The sequence below is a fragment of the Mastigoproctus giganteus genome, chromosome 10 (assembly GCF_048544385.1).
Source record: "Mastigoproctus giganteus isolate SK-2022 chromosome 10, ASM4854438v1, whole genome shotgun sequence".
NCBI classification, from domain to species: domain Eukaryota; kingdom Metazoa; phylum Arthropoda; class Arachnida; order Uropygi; family Thelyphonidae; genus Mastigoproctus; species Mastigoproctus giganteus.
Window position 1 is genome coordinate 65605729 of NC_143584.1, and position 22971 is coordinate 65628699.

The 22971-nt window shown below is 38.2% G+C and overlaps 1 protein-coding gene across 2 annotated transcripts in view; it reads left to right on the forward strand.

Moving 5' to 3' along the window:
- The window catches only part of Afg3l2 (AFG3 like matrix AAA peptidase subunit 2), a 641759-nt gene that overhangs the window by 588773 nt on the left and 30015 nt on the right, over positions 1-22971 (forward strand). For both annotated transcript variants that reach the window (XM_090383564.1, XM_090383565.1), the window contains one exon: positions 7170-7364. In XM_090383564.1, the coding sequence (XP_090239690.1) occupies positions 7170-7364 (195 nt within the window). The remainder of the gene's footprint in view (positions 1-7169; positions 7365-22971) is intronic.

Sequence of the window (22971 nt, forward strand, 5' to 3'; positions counted from 1 at the left end):
TGCATCACCCTTTGAACCCCTTTTGAATTGGAGATGCATTTGCACATCTCCAGTCCATAAGGCCCCCTGAATCTAAGGATGCTCCCATAATTCTGGCTAAGTGTTTGCTTACTTCCCTCGCTGCCTCCTTCACTATTACTGGATAGATTGCACCTGGGGCAGGTGCATTTTTTGTTCAACTTCAACAATTTCTCCTCTACTTTGCTTGCCGATATTAGAAAGTTATTTAGCTCCCTGTTAGAGTTTAGTAAACTTCTGTCCTCGTGTATGAATGTAGTTGCAAAATACTTATTCAGTTTGTCAGCTATTCGAGCAGGACTATCAATAGCCGAATCACCAACATCAAGTGGACCAACTGATTCATCCCCTTGCTTCTAGAGTTTACATAAATAAAGAAGCCGTTGTTTTTCTTTGCATCCTTTGGTAAGGATTTCTGGTAATCAGCCTTCGCTTGCCTAACCTCCTCTGTGGCTTGATTACAGACTAGCTTATACCTGCAATAGGCTTCTATGTCACCTTATACTTTATATGCATCCCATGCATTTTTGTTTCTGCCACTACCATCATTAGTTCATCTGACATCCATTTAGATCTAAATCTTGAACAGTATTTCTTAGTTGGTATGAAAAGTCTAATAGCTTTCAAGATTAATTCCTTGAAGTTTTCCCATTTAAAATTCGCTGTTTTTAAGTCTTGAGTTGATCCCACCATTTATAATTTAAAAACTGTCTGAGATAACTGTAGTCACCTTTACGAAAACAAAAAGCCTTTCCTTTACTCTTGCTGGTAGTAAATCCCACATCAGTTGACTGTGATCACTGTCACCTAGTAGTTCCTTTATCTGCAAATTCCTAATGCATGAGTCATGAATGCTTATAATCAGATCAGGAGTATTACTCCCTCTGGTTGCCCCTCAAACACGTTTCTGTAGAAAACAATCCTCCAATAAATCCAGAAAACACTTCCTACCGTGCCAGTGACTTACCCACAAGTTCCAGTCAATATCTGTAAAGTTAAAATCCCCCATTACAAGACACTCTGATTTACTGGCCCACTATTTCTCTGCACAATTGTTTGTTGTACTCATCAGTCACTAGGACAGTAACACATTCCTCCTCTCATTTTCCCTTTCCCAGTGTTTATGTCACACCAAACTGATTCAACATTTCACTGTCCACCCATGCCAACTGGATGCACTTCCTAAGGTTTTATGTGTTTCTTAACTAACACCATAATGCCTCCTCCCTGTCTATCCTATATATGTTGTACTCCCCAAATTCCAATTCTACACTGCTTATATCTGTGTGACACCATGTCTCTGATATCCCAACAATATCTGTCTTTTATGCTGTGATCAGCCCTTCAAATTCATCAAAATTTATTTACTATACTTCTAGCATTGGTGTTGATGCAAGTATACATGCACCTGTTCTTACTCTTAGTTATCCTAACACAGCCCATGTATTTACTTGTTCCATGATTACTCCCAGCAGCTCTTGAAGTCCCCATCAACTTGCTCTCTAGGCTGCTGCTGAGTACAATAAAAGCAGGGCAAGAATTTCTTGCTTGATGGGTCCCTCATATTAATTTCCTCGGGGACATCTACCCCACTTTTCAACCTCTAATTGACACCCATCAGAAAGCTGAGGTAGCACCTAATTTCCTCACTGTGTGCACACCTAGCACACACACAAAGACATCCTCCTTGGCTAGATCATGTCTTCTTCTAGACAGGTCTGCAAACATTCCACATTTTGTGCATTTTTTTAGACTGTGATTTGTTGGAGAATCCACCCCTTTGGTTCATCCCCGAGCCACAGCACTCTGGCTAATCTGGAAGCATTGCTTTGCTGCCCTAGTCTGGGTCATGATTCTGTTTAAGTCAGTTTAATTAACAATGAAATTTCATGTATCTTTGAAACTGAACTTAATGCCACCAAAATGAAACTGAACTTAATGCCACCTGTATGGAAATCCTTCAGGGCTGTTTTTAGAGAATAAAAAAGTAGAGTACTATAATTGTTGCATAACTATCAAAAGTTCTAATGATGAATGTCGCTGAAGACACACTTCCTACATTCTCATTCGGACTTCTTTCTGGGCAACTTGGGATCTGTCAGTGATGAGCAAGGGGAACGATTCCAACAAGATATCCACACTATGGAGCAGAGGTATCAATGACAGTGGGATCCAGCAATGATGGGTGACTATTGCTTGTTTCTGATAAGGGAGGATCATTCTGCTCATAAGAGCAAAAAATAACTAAGTAGTAAGATTTCCTGTTTTTGCCTCCACTTTTGTGGATTTCAAGCCTGTGACCACCAAATAAGGAGAATGCGGAAAGGTCGTGGAATGACCACCGCATATCCTCGGAGCAATATGGCCTTAGTTGCTAATGCTCCTAAAAACCAAATAACAACATAACAACAACTTTTGTGGATTAATTGCTTACTTAAATCCAAATAGATGTTTATAAAGTTTAAATGTCATTTTTTATTAATTTGGAATGTTTACTGGTCGTCATTTCTATTTCAAGCAATTAATTTACAAGAAAAGTAGTCAAATTTTGATAAGTAAAAATTCGCAAATTTTTGGAAAAAGGAGCACGAAGCCGTTATGGCTTCGTGCTCCTTTGTGCTTCATGTTATATGAAAACGTTACGTGCTATGAACTTGCTACTGTTATTTTCGTTTTCAACACATCCAATTTAGTCAAAATCAGTTGATTTTGTTCATGTTATCGGAAAAAAGTTTAAAATTTTTGGCTAGTGTACTAGTAAACTTGCTTCTTGTCCAAATGGTAGCCCAGCATTCTGGTCTCTTGCCAAACTTATTGGCTGCAACTTTGCACATTGCTGTTCCCATCTCTGTCAAAAACAGATGGTTTTATTGCCACTTGAACAAAGGATAAAACTGACCTGCTAGCATCCTATGTTTCTTCCAACTCGTGTATTAATGATCTCAAATTATTTAAACTACCCACTTCCACAACAGAAGGTGAAAGTTTGTACTAACAATTAACTCCATGCTGCTGCACATCTGCTTCAGTTCAGACACAGCATGGGTTTTTTAAGGGGAAGTCTTGTCAAGCCAATTTGATTGGATACTACGATTTGTTAAAAAGGAACTGGACGAAAAAATAATTTTGACATCATATGCTTGGATTTCAGGAAGATGTTTGATAGTTGCTGGAACGAGTACAGAGAAGGGCAACAAGATTGGTGAGCAGAACAAAGGGGTGCTCTTCCCAAGAGAGACTTAAGTTCTGCAAGTTTCAGCATCTGGAGACTAGACGCCTGAGAGGTGATCTGATTGAGGTGTATAAGGCCTTGAATAGTTTGAGCAAATTCAATGCTAGTGAGATACTTCTGCTTGCTCAGATTAAGAACCTGAAGGGGCATAGATTCAAATTGAGGAAAGACAGTTGTAGAATTGATGTGTGGAGGTTTACCTTTAACCAGCTGGAACAGATTTCCATCTGTTATTGTGGAAGTAGATAGCTTAAATAAACACTCCTAGTTCATTTTACAAATATATGTGGTCTCAATTCTAATCTCAGTGATGTCCATTTCCACTTGCAGTCTGCCAAACCCAGTGTACATTTTCTGACAATATCAATTATCGGTTCGCTCAACTACCACTCATCTCAGTTGCCCAAATTATTCGCTGTATAATTCCTTTTTCCTCAAAGGTGGTACTTGTGCATGTGTCCATTCCGATATTACCAGAGACTTGGGAATTTGGAATCTCCCCTTTATGATCTTCTCCCTCTTAAAATCGCTCTACCTCATTCTGTCAAATTCATCTGTTGTCTCTTCTGTTCTCCTAACTCCACTAATCACTTGGAGCTGTTTGACTTCTTCTTTTTGCAACTTGAGACTTTCTCCAGTGCAACTTTCCTAACAGTGAGGTAATTTTCCTCAGGTGATTTTAATGTTCACAACTTCAGCTGGTTGAGATGCTGAGGCTTTTTCAATTACTAATGACCTTGCACAGATTGTTCATTTACCTAAAAGAATAGTGGACAATCTGAACCATACAGCCAACACGCTTATCTTTTTCACACAAACAACCCTTCTAAGTACACGGTCAAAGTGAATGGTCCTTTAGTCACCTCAGATCACAACTTGGTGATTGTATCTTCTCCAATGGAGCCTTTATCTCATGGCTGTTCCCAAGCTCATATTGTTTGGCATTACTAGAATGCAAAATGGAATGACCTTCGAGATTTCTTTTCCTTGGTCGGATTACTGTTTCAAAACTTCTGATGTCAATGTTTGCTCGGATCGTGTCAGTGAAATTATTCTTGTAGGAATGGAATCCTTTATTCCACACTCCGCTTTAAAATCTCGTCCTTTATCTAAACCTTGGTTTTCCAATAAATGTACTAAGGCTGTTCAAGAGAAGAATGTTGCATATCGTAATTCGCTTGTTTCTAATTCTTCAGTTTCATTTTCTGCCTACACCAAAGCTCGCAACAATTGTAAAGCAGTTATTAATCAGTCCAAACTAGAGTTTGAACAGGCTAAGAGTAGAAAACTTGCTTCTTGCCCTAATGGTAGCCAAGCATTCTGGTCTCTTGCCAAAGCTATCGGCCGCAACTTTTGCCCATCTCTGCTCCCACTTCTGTCCAAACCAGATGGTTCTGTTGTCACTTCAGCCAAGGATAAAGCTAACCTGTTAGCATCCCATTTTTCTTCCAACTCATATATTAATGAACTTGGTAAAATGCCTCCCTCCAATTCCTCCTGTGGTCTTCCGTCAAAAGGATGTCAGAAGAATCTTGATGCTAAGAAAGCTCCAGGTCTTGATGGTATTTCTCCACTTGTTCTCAAAACCTGTGTTCTGAACTTACTCCTGTTCTTTTCTGCCTTTGTTCACTTTCTTATTCCGAAGGTGTTTTTCCTTCTGCATGGAAATTGCTTGAATCCAGCCAGTTCCTAAAAAGGGTGACAAATCCCTCCCATCCAGTTATCTTCCCATTGCAATTACTTCTACTCTTTTTAAAGTAATGGAGAAATCAATTAACTGCAAACTCTTAAACTACCTAGAAACCTTTCATCTGATCAACATTCACCAGTATGGCCAGTATGGGTTCCGTCAGTTTTGATCCACTAATGATATTCTGGCTTATGTTACCCATTTATGGACAAATTCAATGGAAAAGTTGCTCTTGACATCTCAAAGTCTTTCGATTCAATCGTGTTTGGCATAAAGGTCTTCTAAACAATCTTCCATTATGGTTTGCCAACTGTTTTTTTGCACATTACAAATATTGCTTCTTCTGCGTCTAAAAAACATGGTTTTCTCTTTCACTCTCGGCGTTACTTTTCTTCCAAACAGCTGTTCACTCTGTACAAATTGCAAATCCGCTCTACCATGGAATGCTGTTCCCACATCTAGGGTGGTCCCCCCCCCCCCAAACCTCTCTCAGGCTTCTAGTTATCCAGTTTTCCCCCTCTGATCACTCCCTGAGGGTAATGGTAGATGGCTCTCTGTCTTCTAACTTCTCCACTAATGCCGGTGTCCCCCTAGGTTCAGTTCTTTCCCCCACTCTTTTCCTCTTATATATTAATGACCTTCTTCCATTGACTGGAAATCCTAATTAGCACTTTGCATTCCACTTTCCATTTTGAGAAACCTTGCCCTGCTCAATCAGCTTCAACTTCACGAATATCCGCTACCAATTCCTTAAATGCCGATCTCCAGGTAATTCTCCAGTGGGGCAAAGAAAACTTAGTTGTTTTCAATCCTTCTAAAACTCAGTCTTGTCTTATATTTTGCAAAAAGGATTCTTCTGCTCCTATGCTTATCTTCAGTGATACTCTGATTTCTAGGCAAGTTCATATATCTCTTTTGGGGATTACCCTGACTTCTGATCTCTCTTGGCATAAGCACATTACAAATATTGCTTCCTCTGCATCTAATAAACTGGTTTTCTCTTTCAATCTCTGCATTACTTTTCTTCCAAACAGTTGCTCACTCTATACAAATCGCAAATCTGCCCTACCATAGAATATTGTTCACAACATCTCAGGCTTCTAGATTCCATTCAGGAGAGGGCAGTTTAGCTTAATTAATGACTCATGTTGTTGTTGTTATTTGATTTTTAGGAGCATTAGCAACTAAGGCCATATTGCTCCGGGGATATGCGGTGGTCATTCCCTGACCTTTCCGCACCCTCCGTATTTGGTGGCCACGGGCTCGGACCCCAGTTTAATCAAGAAGCGTGTGCTACGCATTGCTATTCCTGGCTACAGAGTATGGAGGCACCTTAATGACTCATCTCTAACAGAGATGAGTCATTCCACTGTTTATCTGTTTGTCTAGCCGTTCTGTTTCGCTGCATGCATTTTCTATAGATACTTCATTGAGCGTTGTTCTTCTGAATTGGCTTCTATAATTGCTGCTCTTTCAAAACAAGCCAAACACATGCCACCACCAGTCAACATCTTTTTACTGTCCAACTTCAAGCTTGCAGAACCAACTTTTCTTCTTCTTCCTCATTTATTCATTCATTCATTCAACCTCCGTTTTCTGGAACAACCTGTCTTCATACGTATTTCCTAAAAATTACAATCTACAGAAGTTCAAATCTAATATCAAAAAATGTCTTCTTTCAATTTCTCAACCTCCAACCCATGCATGGTATTAAGTACTATAGGTTATAATACTCCTTGTGTTTGGGGTTTTCATTAAAAAAAAACCATGCTTCTGTAAAGTCAGAATTTTTAACATTCCCCAGAGATGTTGCCCTACTTTGAACTATACTGATGCAAGTAAATAGCAATTCAGTCACTGCCAGCTTTTCCTTCATTTGTTGTTGTTATTTGGTTTTTAGGAACATTAAAAACTAAGGCCATATTGTTACGGGGATATGTGGTGGTCATTCCCTGACCTTTCCGCATCCTCCGTATTTGGTGATCACGGGCTCGAAACCCAGTCTAAACCTTCATTTGTAAACAAATAAACCAGTTGGGGAAATTGCTAGAATATCAAGAACAGATCTGCTGCAATAAACTTCCTTTCTCCCCAAACACATGCAAAGTAGAATTGCTAATAAGTAGATAAGTTGAGAATTTAAGAAATGTGTAATTATTTAATCTATTCAAAATATTGTGTTAGTAATATTTTTGAAGATATATTACTTATTCTAATTATATATTCCAGGTTGTACAGTTTGGTATGAATAAAAAGGTTGGAAATCTTTCCTTTGATCTGCCTCAGCCTGGAGATGTTGTTTTAGATAAACCATATAGTGAAGAAACTGCACAAATTATTGATGGAGAGGTGCGTAACCTTGTGAACTCAGCATATGAAAGCACTTTAACTCTGCTTACCAGACACAGAGATGACGTAGAAAAGGTTGGTGAAATAGTCACTTCACATTCTTTAGCTGGATAACAGTGTACTGAATTTTTAAATTTCTCTTCTGTTCTGCAGCTACAACAATTTCACTTTGACTGACTGTCTGACCTTAACTGGTTCAACTGCCAAAAACAGAAGCTTTCCTTCTCCTTAAAGTATAAATTCAGGAATGGAATAAGAGGTTTTAAGTCATTTGGGTGGGAGTACAATTTGTAACTACATTTTTAATTAATTTATAATTATCAAAAAAAAAAACAAATTAAAAATCACACTCTTTTAAAAATGGTTTATTGTGACTACATCACGAGTACAGATTTTTTGCTGTTTCTGTGTAGAGAACTTGTCTATCACTGAGACCATCAAAATATTTGTCAATGATTAAAATGTATATCAGCCAATAAGGGAATGGGGGTAATTATATGCCTTGTCCATCCCTTTTACTAATCTGCCCTAGTCCTATAAATTTATTCTGAGAATCAGTTCTCTTTGGCTGAAAGCAAATTTTCACACATCTATTCTGCAGCTGTCATTTTCAATTGTAATTTAAATCCCTTTATGTGTGTTATCTGAGAAAGAGTAAAGATATTAGCCTCAACTTTTTGAAAGTCTGTACTAAAGTTCTGCATTTTTAATATGAAGTTTTCAACCCATCTGCCTAGTTTTCTCAATTCTTTTTGAAGTAGCATGTCCTGATTAATGTTGCTAATTTCTGTCTGCTTTTGTATTAGTAGTGGCAAATGATGTGAGAAAACAAGATTATTAAGCATCAGCAGAATAAAACTTCCCACATCACTTGACCATCCCCTTCAGTTCTTCTAGTTCTTCCTTGAATTTATTTAAATTTCATCATCAGGAAACAGTCAAGTAGACATTAAACTTGGCATACCTTCATCAGTAGCATTACTGACTATTAAAAAGAGTAAGGATCCCAACACTGAGTTATGTGGGGGCCCTGCTCATATGAAGATTTCTATTCATGTACTCTGTCTTCCTACCACTTAATCATTCTTTTATCAATCATAGTAGTAACTTGCAGCTAATACCACATTGTTCTGCATGAACAACTGCTACATAAATTGGAGCAGGATCAAAATTATTCTTTGCATCCAGTTCCTTTGTGACACTCTCATAATGATCCTAATCAGATCTCCTTAACAGATCCATGCTGCGGTTGCCTTATAACACCATTCCTATCGATCTTTCTTTACTTCCTTAAATCTGAGTTAGATAGTGTGCATTAGTTGGAAGCAAAGGTATAATGAGAGTGGGAGTAATCTACGGACCACACACAGATGGAATGGGCAAGAAAGTCTGAATGTCCTATTATGGGTGAATTTGATCTGCCCTTAATTAGTTGTAATAAGTGTGTGTGGAAAAAAAATTTTAAATAAACTAGATAATTATTATTTGTACCAGCATGTTCAAGAAAATACTAGGGGTAAGAGTATTCTTTAACTGATCATTATTCACAAATCACATGATATCACAGGGCTTGAAATACAGGAATCATTGGCAGGTAGTGATCATGCTGTTGTTAGTTGGACAGTGAAGGAAGATGTTGCAGTAGTTAAAGGTAAAGGCGTGGGTATTAATTTCAGAAAAGGGGATTATAGCAGTTTAAGGTGCTAAAATGGCATCTATTAATTGGGTGGCTTCCAGAGAGAGGGCAAATATATAAGAATTGTTGAATACCATTAAGGAAAATAGCATAAGTAAGATGCATGCATGGATGGATGAATATGGAGCTCGCCAGTGTAATAGAGAAGAAAAAAGACAGCATTGTAAAGTTACAGAGTAATGATGAGTACTGAGGAATACAACAGCTACAAGCAGTGGTGAGCTGTGAATATTTTAACAATGGGCTCACAGTTTTGCCAACTTTTTGAGGTGAAACATCCTTGGGGATTCCTGCTGCGGATGACATCAACAACTACTAGTCTGCGCCGAGCACTCACTAGTAGTGTGATTGGAGTGTGTGACACATTTTTCTTGACCGGTATGATATCAACAACTTATTATTTCGTAACATACCATTGTTAGGTGCCCCAAACAGCTGCATATTAAGCTGCATATTTCAACTAGAAGGTCGGTACTTCAGTTGACACTGTTTTTCTAGACATTTAGATACGTTGCAATCGCAGGTACACATCATTTACATTAGTTATCATACATCCATTGTAAAAATTTGCGAATGTTCAATAAAATATTTACAATACAAAAGCTCTGTTATTTCGAAATCAATAGCATTAGTAGAGGCATTTGATGCAAGAAAGCAAGCTTATGCAGCATCAGCCCAAAAAATAAAAAATAAATAAAAAATAACCACTTCCTCTTCACCCCTCTGTTCGTTCGAAATACCTGTCCAGCTGAGCCTTAAACTTATTTAGGCTATCAACTTCTACTACAAGGGATGGAAGTCTATTCCACCAACCAACCACCCGCTCGCTAAAGGCAAATTTCCTCACGCTATCCTACATCTGTCTTTTCTCAATTTGAATTTATGCCCTCTCAGGTGATTATTCTGAGCAAGAGAAAGAATCCCATCAGCATTGAGCATGCTCACACCATTCAAGGCTTTATACACCTCTATCAGATCACCTTGCCAGTGCCTAGTCACCAGACACTGTAATTTGCAAAACTTAAGCCTTTCTTCGTAAGAGCACCCCTTTGTTCCATTCACTAATCTTGTTGCCCTTCTCTGTACTCGTTCCAGCATCTCTACATCCTTCTTGAAATGAGGCCTCCAGACCTGTATACAGTACTCTAGGTGTGGTCCGACCATTGCCTTATACAAAGGAATAATAACCTCCTTATCCCTGCTAGAAAAATTTCTATATATCATCGACAATACACCATGAGCTACTCTTGCAGCCCTTCTGCACTGCTCAGAAAACTTCATATCTGCCTGCACAACCACCACCAGGTCCCTTTCATTCTTTACCACTGTCAGTGTAGTACCTCAGAGTTGATACGTTGCTCTGGGGTTGCTGTTTCCCATATGTAGTACTTTACATTTGTCAATGTTAAACTTCATTTGCTACTTCTCAGCCCATCTGCTCGACCTTTCCAGATCCTGTTGCAGTAGCATAGTGTCAGTAGTGTCCTTGACAACCCTGCCAACCTTCGTATCGTCTGCAAACTTGGACATAAAGCTTGATAAACCATCATCAATATCATTTATAAATACAGAAAACAATAATGGACCCAATACTGAACCCTGAGGGACTCCACTAATAACATTAGGTCACGATGAGCAGTGTCCATTGATTACCACTCTCTGTCTTCTCTCCCTCAACCACCCCTTTATCCATAGCAGCAATTTGTCACCAATGCCACACTGCTTCAATTTGTGCAGCAGTCTTCCATGTGCAACATTATCAAAAGCCTTTCTAAGATCCAAGTATATAATATCAAAGTTATTCCCTGCATCCAGTTCTTTTGTGACTGCATCATAGTATCCAATCAAATTGGTCAGGCAAGACTTTCCCTTAACAAAACCATGCTGTGTCTGAGCTATAACTGAAGTCTTGTCTAGATGATCCTGCAGTGCTTCTTTAACCAGTGCCTCCATTAATTTTCCTGGAACAGAAGTTAAACTAACAGGTCTATAATTACTTGTGTCGCCCTTTGATCCTCCTTTGTGAATTGGGGTCACATTTGCACATCTCCAGTCTCTGGGTACCTCCCCTGGGTCCAAGGAAGCTCTCATAATTATGGCTAAGGTTTGGCTTACTTCCTTTGCTGCCTCCTTTAATATAACTGGATAGATCCCATCCACCCCAAGTGCCTTTCTTGTATTTATCTTCAACAATTTCTCCTCCACTTTACTCTCAGTTATTACAAGATTCTCTAGCTTACTGCCAGAGTTGAATAAACCTCTGGCATTCCCCTCGCTGAATAACTCCTCACGTGTGAATGTCGATGCAAAATATTCATTCAGTTTGTTAGCTACCTGAGCAGGATCATCAACAGTTGACCCATCGATATCAAGTGGACCAATCTGATTCATCCCCTTTCTTCTAGAGTTTACATAGGTAAAGGACTCTTTGCTGTTTTTCTTTGCATCCCTTGCCAAAGATTTCTCGTAATCTGCCTTCACCTGCCTAACCTCCGATGTAACTTGGTTACAGATAAACTTGTATCTATCATAGGCTTCTGTGTCACGTGTTAATTTGTATGTATCCCATGCATTTTTCTTCTCTGCCATGTCTCATTATTTCATCTGACATCCACTTAGGCCTAAACCTTGAACAATATTTCTTAGTTGGTATGTAAAGCCTAGTAGCTTCCAAGATAAGTTCTTTGAATGCTTCCCATTTTGAATTTGCTGTTGGTAACATCATCAGTTGGTCCCACTGTATAGAATTTAAATACTGTCTCAGTCCATCGTAGTCGCCTTTACGAAAGCAATAACTCTTCCTTTTACCCCTAATGGTAGTTACCTCTTTGAGTAAATCCCACTTCAGCACACTGTGATCACTGCCACCTAGTGGTTGATTTACCTGCAGATTCTTAATGCATGAAGAATCACTACTGATAATAAAATCAAGAGTATTACTCCCTCTATTTGCCTCCCGAACATGCTGATAAATCCACAAAATCCACAAAAGCCTTGCTTTTGTGGATTTTGTGGATTTATTGGCTGATAAAGCCAATAAATCCACAAAAGCCTTGCTAGTGTGTGAGTGACCAGCCCCCAAATTCCAGTTAATATCTGGGAAATTAAAATCCTCCATTATAAGACTCTCTGATTTACTGGCCCACTCTATTTCCCCATACAGTTTATTATACTCATCAGAGTCATTAGGTCGCTCTCCTGTACATCTTGGGGAGCGGACCGATGCACGCTTCTTCGGCTTTACCGTGCACTTGTGCGATCCAAACTTGATTATGGGTCCCAGGTATATTCTTCAGCCAGAGACAGTGCCCTTCAATGGCTGGATCCTGTCCATCACCAGGCTCTTCGTATCGCTACTGGAGCATATAGAACATCTCCTGTCCAGAGTTTATACGTCGAAGCAAACGAACCACCGTTATCGCTTCGACGTAAGCAGTTGTGTCTAAACTACGCTTTTAAACTGAAATCCCTGCCAGACCATCCTACGTGGCTATCCGTTTTTGAGCCACGATGGGAAAATTTGTACAATACCCGTAAGACTGCTAATCGTCCTTTTGGTATTCGTCTCCAAGAGCTACTCATAGAACTTGATATCAAGGTAGACAAGGTTGCCCAAACACCGAAGCAACCCCTTCCACCCTGGCATGCTCGTATTCCAATATGTGACTTGTCCCTTAAAAATTGGGGAAAGTCGGACACTCCATCATCGGTCTACCTGCAGCTTTATTCAGCACACCGAGCTGAACATTCTGACTTCGCGCCAGTTTACACAGACGGTTCGAAGTCAGAATCATATGTGGGATCTGCTGCTGTCTTTAGAGACACCACTACATCGGAGCAGATTCCCTCTGAATGCAGTATATTTACTGCAGAGCTGCACGCTATTGAGTTAGCTTTGGATCACATCAGTAAATGCCAAAACCAACGGTTCATTTTATATTCTGATTCTCTTAGTGTGTTACAGGCTTTAATAACCGTGAGATTTAATTCTCATCCAGTTCTGTCTAGCATTCAGCAGAAGATTCACTTGCTCCGTGAACGTGAATATGATATCCGCTTCTGCTGGATTCCTAGCCACATTGGGATTAAGGGAAATGATTTGGCTGACACCGCAGCCAAATCAGCAATTCCCAGAAATAATCGCTGCCTGTCAGTCCCCTATACAGACTACAGGCAAAGAATACTCGAGAAAATACACTCCCAATGGCAGGACTCGTGGAATAGACAGACTGGAAATAAACTATATCGTATAAAGCCTGTAATTGAACCGTGGCAGTCTAGTCTGCGCAGGAATCGTAAGGAGGAAGTTGTTCTTGCCCGGACCCGCATAGGACACAGTCATTTAACTCATTCATTTTTGCTGAGGGCTGATGACCCTCCTATGTGTGAGTCTTGTGGCACAGTTTTATCAATTAGACACATTTTAATCGAATGTCCAGTTTTTAGCAGTATCCGTCTTACCGCTTTTAATCATCTGACTGAGCCATATACACTCAGTCAGATTTTATCCGACAATGACAATGTGTCTGCTATTTTTAGATTTTTAAAGTCAATAAATATTTTTACTCGTTTATAAAATTTACATTTTTCTTATACTTCTTGACATAGTGACCTAACTAATTAGGTCACTGAAAGTTTAAATTATTTTATAAATGACATGGCCTTGGCGCATTATAGCCTTAGTAGCTAATGGGCCAATAAAACCAAAACCAAAACCAAACCAAACCAATCAGAGTCATTAGGCCTATAGCACACTCCTACTCTCAATTTTGATCTCCCAATGCTTATGTCACACCAAACTGACTCGACACTGCACTGTCCAGCAATGTCGACTGGTTTCACTTCCTTGGATTTTATGTATTTCTTAACTAATAGCATAACCCCTCCTCCCTTCCTACCCTGTCTATCCTTTCTGTAGACATTGTACTCCCCAAATTCCAGTTCTGAATTCCTTATATCTGTGTGACACCACGTCTCTGAAATCCCCACAATATCTGCCTTTGATGTTTTGAGCAATACCTCAAATTCATCAAATTTATTTACTAAACTCCTAGCATTGGTGTACACACAAGTATACATGCACCTGTTCTTTTTCTTAGCTACCCTAACACAACCTATGTGTTTATTTGTACCCCAATGATTCCCAGCAGTCTCTGAAATATCCTGCATCTTATTTTCCAGGCTGCGGCTCATTCCAATAGAAGCAGTGCAAGAATCACTTTCACCTCTGCCAGTGGCTACTGTTAATCTATTAGTCCTTGTATCCCCCAAATCTAGCAGTTTTCCGACCCACCTAACACTGCCTTGATAGCATCAGCAAACATTCTTGCACCCTTTCTATTTAAGTGTATTCCATCTCTGTAGAAACAGTCTCTCCTGTTAACAAGTACAGACCAGGCTGAAAAAAATTGTACCGCTTGAGCCTTGCACAGTCCTTCCAGGGCTCTCATCATATTCTCCTTCCTATCGTGTCTGGGCAGAATTGCAGACACTTTCAAATTCAACCCTAATTCACGGCTTTTTTTCAACAGTGAGCTGTACTTGTTAAGTAATTCCGCCGGTCTCCTACTCTTAATATCATTAGTGCCAACGTGTACAACTATATCACCTTTTGATATCCGCTTTTGATATAAAGATGATATCCGCTCTACAACGTCATCAACCTTTGCCCCTGGCAGACATATCCTGGTCCTGTTCCACCTATCCTTTTTACAAAGCATGTTTCCTGTTTCCCTGACAATAGAGTCACCAACAACTACTAGTTCCTTTGGGACCAGCGCATTCTGCCTTGGGGGCTGCCGCTGTGTTGCGTAATGACCAAGTGCAAGCTCTGGCATTGGTGTGGGCAGCTGAGAGCTTGATGGGCCCCTCACTCTTAATCCTTCAAGCTCTCATATAGGCCCATAACAATGCTGAGTTGTCACCTGATTTCCTTACACTCCTTGCATCGCGCACACACAAAGACATCCCCCATGGCAGTATCATGTCCCGTACCTGACTGCTCCACAAACATCAAGCAAGTAGTGCATTTTAATAGGCTGTGATTCAGAGGGCAACTTCCCCCCTCAGTTCTCCCCTGAGCCACAGCACTCCCATTAGCTTGAGCCTTTTGCTTTGCTGCTCTGGTCAGAGTGATGATTTAGATTTAATTTCAATAAAATTTCAATTTCAATATAAAATTAAAAAACTAAACTTATATCTCAACACAGTTATAACGCTATATTTATGTTTCAGTATCGAGTGTTATCTATGAAATCCCTTTATATAACTTCCATATCAAGTTAAGTATTAATTATTTATTTTTACTAATTATTTATGTTACGTAACCCAAGTCGTTATATGTATAGTGAAAAGTACAATTTAATTGACAATGAAGTTCAACAAGATTAATTATCTGATTAATTGACAATATTATGTGCTACACTATATATACAAATCAATATACCTAAAAGAAATGAGTAGGATTCACATAAAACCATCTACCTCGTGTGTTCGGTACACGTGCCACTTTTTTATTCCTCTCTATTTTTTTTTAATAACTAGAGGCTTTAGCCCTAAACTATACCGCAACTACGGAAATATAATGGATGTATATATATATTTTTTTTGTTTCATGATAAAATTTTAATATTGCGAATAAAAAATAACACAAAATATTTCCCATATCACAAAAACTATCACAAAACATTCTACAATATAAAAACAAATATTACATTAAAAAAATTATTATACAAATATTTAAGAAAAATTTATTCTAAAAATTGCCATATACAATTTACTTCTTTATTAATATTTTGCTTTGCTCAATACCTGAGCGACGACTACAGAGGAATGATTTGCCATAATGATCCGGATCAAATTGAAGCAATGGTTTTCCATTTAGATGTATGGTCGTCATAATCTGCAATGTGTTTAATTGTCAACATTATTCATTCATTTATTCATTACCCTGAAAGCACTGCTAATTGCAGTGTTTTCAAAGATATTTCTGTCTTTCGTAATTGAAGAGGGAATTTCACTCGATTTAAAGATAAACTGTCTTCGACAAATTCTGTAAAATCATTAATTTTTATTTCATATTTTATCAGAAAACTTAAATTTCTTATTCGTTTTTCACCGTCTTGTGACGGAGATGAAATTTCTTTCAATTCCTCATTGTCAATAGTATCATTATTTTCTTTATTAAATTTAAAATTACTGTTTTACATTAATAACTTATCCTTAATAATGTTTCACGAGGTAATTTTTTAAATGTTTCTTATTTTCGATTCCTTCAAATTCTTTCAACTTCAACATGCTCTCAATTTAGCTTCATTATTTCCTTCAGAATTTTTCAAATTAGCGATAGCATTGATAGTTAGAATAATTAATTTATCTGCTTTTACCATAATGATTCTGTAAAGCTTCTGAAAGGTAAGAGAGCTCCTGCAGGATGTCAATCATTATTGCTAAATTGTAAAGAAATTCCAGATTGAAAAGTCGGTTTAGTAATCCAGAATATTTAATTAACTTTCTGATTTTCTAAATGTTTGCACAAAGCGGGATAATTCCTCCAACCCTCAATTGCCGTCCGTAAGCTACAAGCTGCCCATCGTGGCCCAAACACACGACCGATCTTTATAGTTTCCACATCAAGTTAAACATCCCTAACTCACACTGGTTTTTTGGAGATTGGTGATAGGTTTTTTTTGTAATTATTGCTTGTATGCCATTATATTTTGCAACATTTTCTTCACAGTGAAAGCCTACTGCTCTCCTACTTCTGATCACTTGGTTGCTGGTTGGCACTGCTCCTCCCTCCCAATGACAGGGCCAGTAACCTGGAGGTAAAGTTATCCTCCAGGGCTAAAACGAACAACCATGGATTTCAATAATTTGAATCCTCTAAAGTAGTAGTCTCAAACTAAAATTGCATCCGGGCCGAATGCACGATCTGAAAGCAGCTGACGGGCCGGAATTTTTTTTTTTTTTTTTTTTTTTACAAAAATGAGAGTGAATATATATATTGCACTGTACTTACCCCTAATTGTATGGATACCACCCCTTTATAACCTGGTGTTACGCGTGTGGTGTGTTGCGTGTAAGTTTATAAGTTTGGAAATTTTACTTTTAAAATTTAATTTTCCTCGAAAATGGTTTAACTGAAAATTTATTTCAATAATGTTCAATTGTATTTTCTACAATGTTTTTCTTTATACTTACTTTTTATTTCTCAAATTTATATTTTTCTCCTTCTCTCCCTGGCTAAAATACACCTCTGGGGAAAGCCAGAGGTGTATTCAACTCTAGCAGTAAGCTGGAGAATCTTGTAATAACTGAGAGTAAAGTGGAGGAGAAGTTGTTGAAGATAAACACAAGAAAGGCAGCCGGGGTGGATGGGATCTGTCCGGTTGTATTAAGGGAGGCAGCAAAGGAAGTAAGCACACCCTTAGCCATAATTATGAGAGCTTCCTTGGACTCAGGGGAGGTACCCACAGACTGGAGATGTGCAAATGTGACCCCAATTCACAAAGGAGGATCAAAGGCTGACACAAGTAATTATAGACCTGTGAGTTTAACTTCTGTTACAGGAAAATTAATGGAGGCACTAGTTAAAGAAGCACTGCAGGATCATTTAGACAAGACTTCAGTTATAGCTCGGACACAGCATGGTTTTGTTAAGGAGAAGTCTTGCCTGACCAATTTGATTGGATACTATGATGCAGTCGCAAAGGAACTGGATGCAGGGAATAACTTTGATATTATATACTTGGATCTTAGAAAGGCTTTTGATACTGTTGCACATGGAAGACTGCTGCACAAATTGGAGCAGTGTGGCATTGGAGGCAAATTGCTGCTATAGATAAAGGGGTGGCTGAGGGGGAGAAGACAGAGAGTGGTAATCAATGGACACTGCTCGTCGTGGACTAATGTTATTAGTGGAGTCCCTCAGGGCTCAGTGTTGGGTCCATTATTGTTTTCTGTATTTATAAATGATATTGATGATGGTATATCAAGCTTAATGTCCAAGTTTGCAGACAATACAAAGGTAGGCAGGGTTGTCACGGACACTACTGACACTATGCTGCTGCAACAGGATCTGGAAAGGTTGAGCAGATGGGCTGAGAGGTGGCAAATGAAGTTTAACACTGACAAATGTAAAGTACTACACATGGGAAACAGCAACCCCAGAGCAACGTATCAACTCTGTGGTACTACACTGACTGTGGTAGAGAATGAAAGGGACCTGGGGGTGGTTGTGCAGGCAGATATGAAGTTCTCTGAGCAGTGCAGATGGGCTGCAAGAGTAGCTCATGGTGTATTGTCAATAATATATAGTAATTTTTGTAGCAGGGATAAGGAGGTGATTATTCCCTTGTATAAGGCAATGGTCAGACCACACCTAAAGTACTGTATGTCTGGAGGCCTCATTTCAAGAAGGATGTAGAGCTGCTGGAACGAGTAGAGAGAAGGGCAACAAGATTAGTGAATGGAACAAGGGGGTGCTCTTACGAAGAAAGGCTTAAATTTTGCAAATTACAGTGTCTGGAGACTAGGCACCAGCGAGGTGATCTGATAGAGGTGTATAAAGCCTTGAATGGTTTGAGCATGCTCAATGCTGATGTGATTCTTCCTTTCGCTCAGAATAATCACCTGAGAGGGCATAAATTCAAATTGAGGAAAGACAGATGTATGATAGACGTGCGGAAATTTGCTTTTAGCCAGTGGGTGGTTGGTTGGTGGAACAGACTTCCATCCCTTGTCGTGGAAGTTGATAGCCTAAATAAGTTTAAAGCTCAGCTGGACAGGTATTTTGAACGAACAGAGGGGTGAAGTGGAAGTGGTTTTTTTTTTTTTTTTTGGCTGATGCTGCATAAGCTTGCTTTCTTGCATCAAATGCCTCTACTAATGCTAAAATTATGAGACTCTTTCTTTCGGTTAAATTTTCTCTTCTATTTTCTTTAGATGCCTAATCACTTACTAAATATTTATCAAAACATACATAAACAATAATAATAATAACACAAAGGAAAAAAATTTTTTCTGTTGGTTACACTTTGTAATTCAAACGTATTGACAGCTAAATATTAAATTTTCAGACTGACATTTATTTCAAATAATTATAATATGTTGAATTAACCACTAAATAACTTACTTTTAACTTAAACTAAAAATAAACAAATTATGAAAACTTTCCAAGTGGGACAAAACTTGAGAATAAATAATGACAACCTATTCTCTTTCTTTTATTAATAAATTTTTCTTCGACACATACAGAAAAAATACATATGTTTGTATGTAAATAATTATAAACTTCTTTATTTCTTACTACAACTTGACATTTGATGGCGTTTCGATTCTGATAAAGTTTAGCCTTGGAGAAAAATTACTAGAAACTATCTTCATCACGGATTGTAGATGCTCATCAGTCAATCGGGTTCTTTTCTTAGACTTATTAATTTTCAACTGCGAAAAAACTGTTCTCATATAAATGTTCTCCCAAACAAAGTGATTATTGTTATTGCAAAAATTCGTAACTGAGGGTATTTATCTTTTGACAAGTATGAATAAAAGTTAATCAAATCTGTATCTTCAAATCTTTGAATAAAATTTATATCACACTAAATTAATTAGCTCCATTTGTAGATTTTCTGGTGCGTTATTCACATTCGTTTTTAATGATAATGAAAATAATGTAAAATCGGACTCCAAATCATTAAAATCTTTAAATCTTTCTTCAAATTCTTGTCGTAATAATGCTGTTTTTCTTGCATATTCTTGAGATTTTTCATTTGAAATAATAGGGCAGGATTTAAGATGTAGGAAATGTACGAAACTTTTTGATTCCGGTTGTGTTTCCCATAATTGCAATTTAACTTTAAAAGATTTAATACAAGCATACATGTCAGTGATAAATTTATTCTTTCCTTGCAGCTCTTTATTGAGGATATTTAAATGGCCAGTTAAGTCAACAAGAAATGCTAAATCTGTTATCCATGTATCATTATGTAGCTCGTCGATGGTTTTATTTTTTTGTCATGAAAATTTTGATTTCATTTATTAAATAAAAAAACCGTCTTAATACAGCTCCTCGTCTTATCCACCTCACCTCGTTATAATAAATCATTTCTCTGTACTCACTTTCAATTTCTTCAAGTAATGCAACAAATTCTCGATGATTCAGAGCTCATCCACGGATAAAGTTTACTGTTTTAGTTACTGTTTCCATAACATTATCCATCTGCAAACTTTTGGCACAAAGTGCTTCTTGATGAATAATGCAATGTATAGTGTAAAAATTATTCTGAAATTTTTCTTCTTTCACTATATTTCTTAATTTTATCGTTACTCCAATTTTTTTACCAACCATAGCAGCTGCACCATCACTTGCAAATCCAACCATTTTATCCCAACTTAATTTATATTTATCTATTACAGTTTTTATTTCAGAAAAAATATCCTGTACACTAGTTTTTCCTTTCATAGGAATTATTTCCAATAATTCCTCAATTACTTCAAATTCATCAATAACACCTCGTACGAAAATGGCAAGTTGTGCTATATCTGTGATGTCAGTACTCTCAACTGCTATTGAGAATGCTGCAAAATCTATACTTTTTTGTTTTAACTGACATCGTAAATCACTAGCAATTTCGTTAATACTTTCTGCTACTGTGTTGGCTGACAAACTAATATTTTTTAAATAATTTTTGTTTATCAGGACAAAGAAGTTCAGCAGACTTAATCAAACAATCTTTAAGGAATTTGCCATCAGTAAATGGTTTTGATCGTAATGCAATGATGTGCGCCAGAGTAAATCTTGCGTGAACTGTTGCTTCAGTAAAAAAAAAATTGTCGTTGTAAGCCAAATTTCAGAAACTAACTTTTCTTCCCTCAATTTGCCTTCCAACATTTCAAATTTTTCTTTATGATTCGTTTCGTAATGGCGATGTAAATTGTATTCTTTCGGAACTGATATTCCCTTATTACTAATGATATTAAGAGTAGGAGATTTACTAATGATATTAAGAATAGGAGACCGGCGGAATTACTTAACAATATCAGGTCACTGTTGAAAAAAAGCCGTGAATTAGGGTTGAATTTGAAAGTGTCGGCAATTCTGCCCAGACACGATAGGAGGGAGTATATGATGAGAGCCCTCTCGATCAATTCGGCCCTGGAAAGATTGTGCAAGACTCAAGGGGTAAAATTTATTTCAGCCTGGTCTGTACTTGTTCACAGGAGAGACTGCTTCTACAGGGATGGGATACTCTTAAATAGAAAGAGTGCAAGAATGTTTGCTGATGCTATCGACGCAGTGTTAGGTGGGTCAGAAAACTGCTAGATTTGGGGGATACAAGGACAAATAGATTAACAGTAGCCACTGGCAGAGGTGAAAGTGATTCTTGCACTGCTTCTATTGGAATGAGCAGCAGCTTGGAAAATAAGATGCAGGATATTTCAGAGACTGCTGGGAGTCATTGGGGTACAAGTAAACACATGGGTTGTGTTAGGGTAGCTAAGAAAAAGAACAGGTGCATGTATATTTGCGTGTACACCAATGCTAGGAGTTTGGTAAAATAAATTTGATGAATTTGAGGTATTGCTCAAAGCATCAAAGGCAGATATTGTTGGGATATCAGAGATGTGATGTCACACAGATATAAGTAATGCAGAACTGGAATTTGGAGAATACAATGTGTATAGAAAGGATAGACAGGACAGGAGGGGAGGAGGGGTTATGCTATTAGTTAAGAAACACATAAAATCCAAGGAAGTGAAGCCAGTCGACATCGCTGGACAGTGCAGTGTCGAGTCAGTTTGGTGTGACATAAGCATTGGGAGATCAAAATTGAGAGTAGGAGTGTGCTATAGGCCTAATGACTCCGATGAGTATAATAAGGAACTGTACAGGGAAATAGAGTGGGCCAGTAAATCAGAGAGTCTTATAATGAGGGATTTTAATTTCCAAGATATTGACTGGAATTTGTGGGTTGGTCACTCACACACTAGCAAGGCTTTTGTGGATTTATTGGATGATTGTTTTCTAAATCAGCATGTTTGGGAGGCAACTAGAGGGAGCAATACTCTTGATTTAATTATCAGTAGTGATTCTTCATGCATTAAGAATCTGCAGATGCAGGAACCACTAGGTGGCAGTGATCACAGTGTGCTGAAGTTGGATTTACTGAAGGAGGTAACTACCATCAGGGGTAAAGTGAAGGGTTTTTGGTTTCATAAAGGCGACTACGATGGTCTGAGAGAGTATTTAAATTCTATACAGTGGGACCATCTGAAGATGTTACCAACAGCAAACTCAAAATGGGAAGCAATCAAAGAACTTATCTTGGAAGCTACTAGGCTTTACATACCAACTAAGAAATACTGTTCAAGGTTCAGGCCTAAATGGATGTCAGATGAACTAATGAGACATATGTCAGAGAAGAAAAATGCACGGGGTACATATAAATTAACACGTGACACAGAAGCCTATGATAGATATAAGTTGATCTGTAACCAAGTTACAAAGGAGGTTAGGCAGGCGAAGGCGGATTACAAGAAATCTTTGGCAAGGGATGCAAAGAAAAACAGCAAGCAGTTCTTTACTTATGTAAACTCTAGGAGGAAGGGGATGAATCAGATTGGTCCACTTGATATCGATGGTTCAACTGTTCATGATCCTGCTCAGGTAGCTAACAAACTAAATCAATATTTTGCATCTACATTCCCACATGAGGAGTTATTCAGGAAGGGGAATGCCATAGATGAAGTAAACACTGGCAGTGCGCTAGATGATCTTGTAATAATTGAGAGTAAAGTGGAGGAGAAATTGTTGAAGATAAACACAAGAAAGGCACCTGGGGTGGATGGGATCTATCCAGTTATATTAAAGGAGGCAGCAAAGGAAGTAAGCAAACCATTAGCCATAATTATGAGAGCTTCCTTGGACTCGGGGAAGGTACCCAGAGACTGGAGATGTGCAAATGTAACCCCAATTCACAAAGG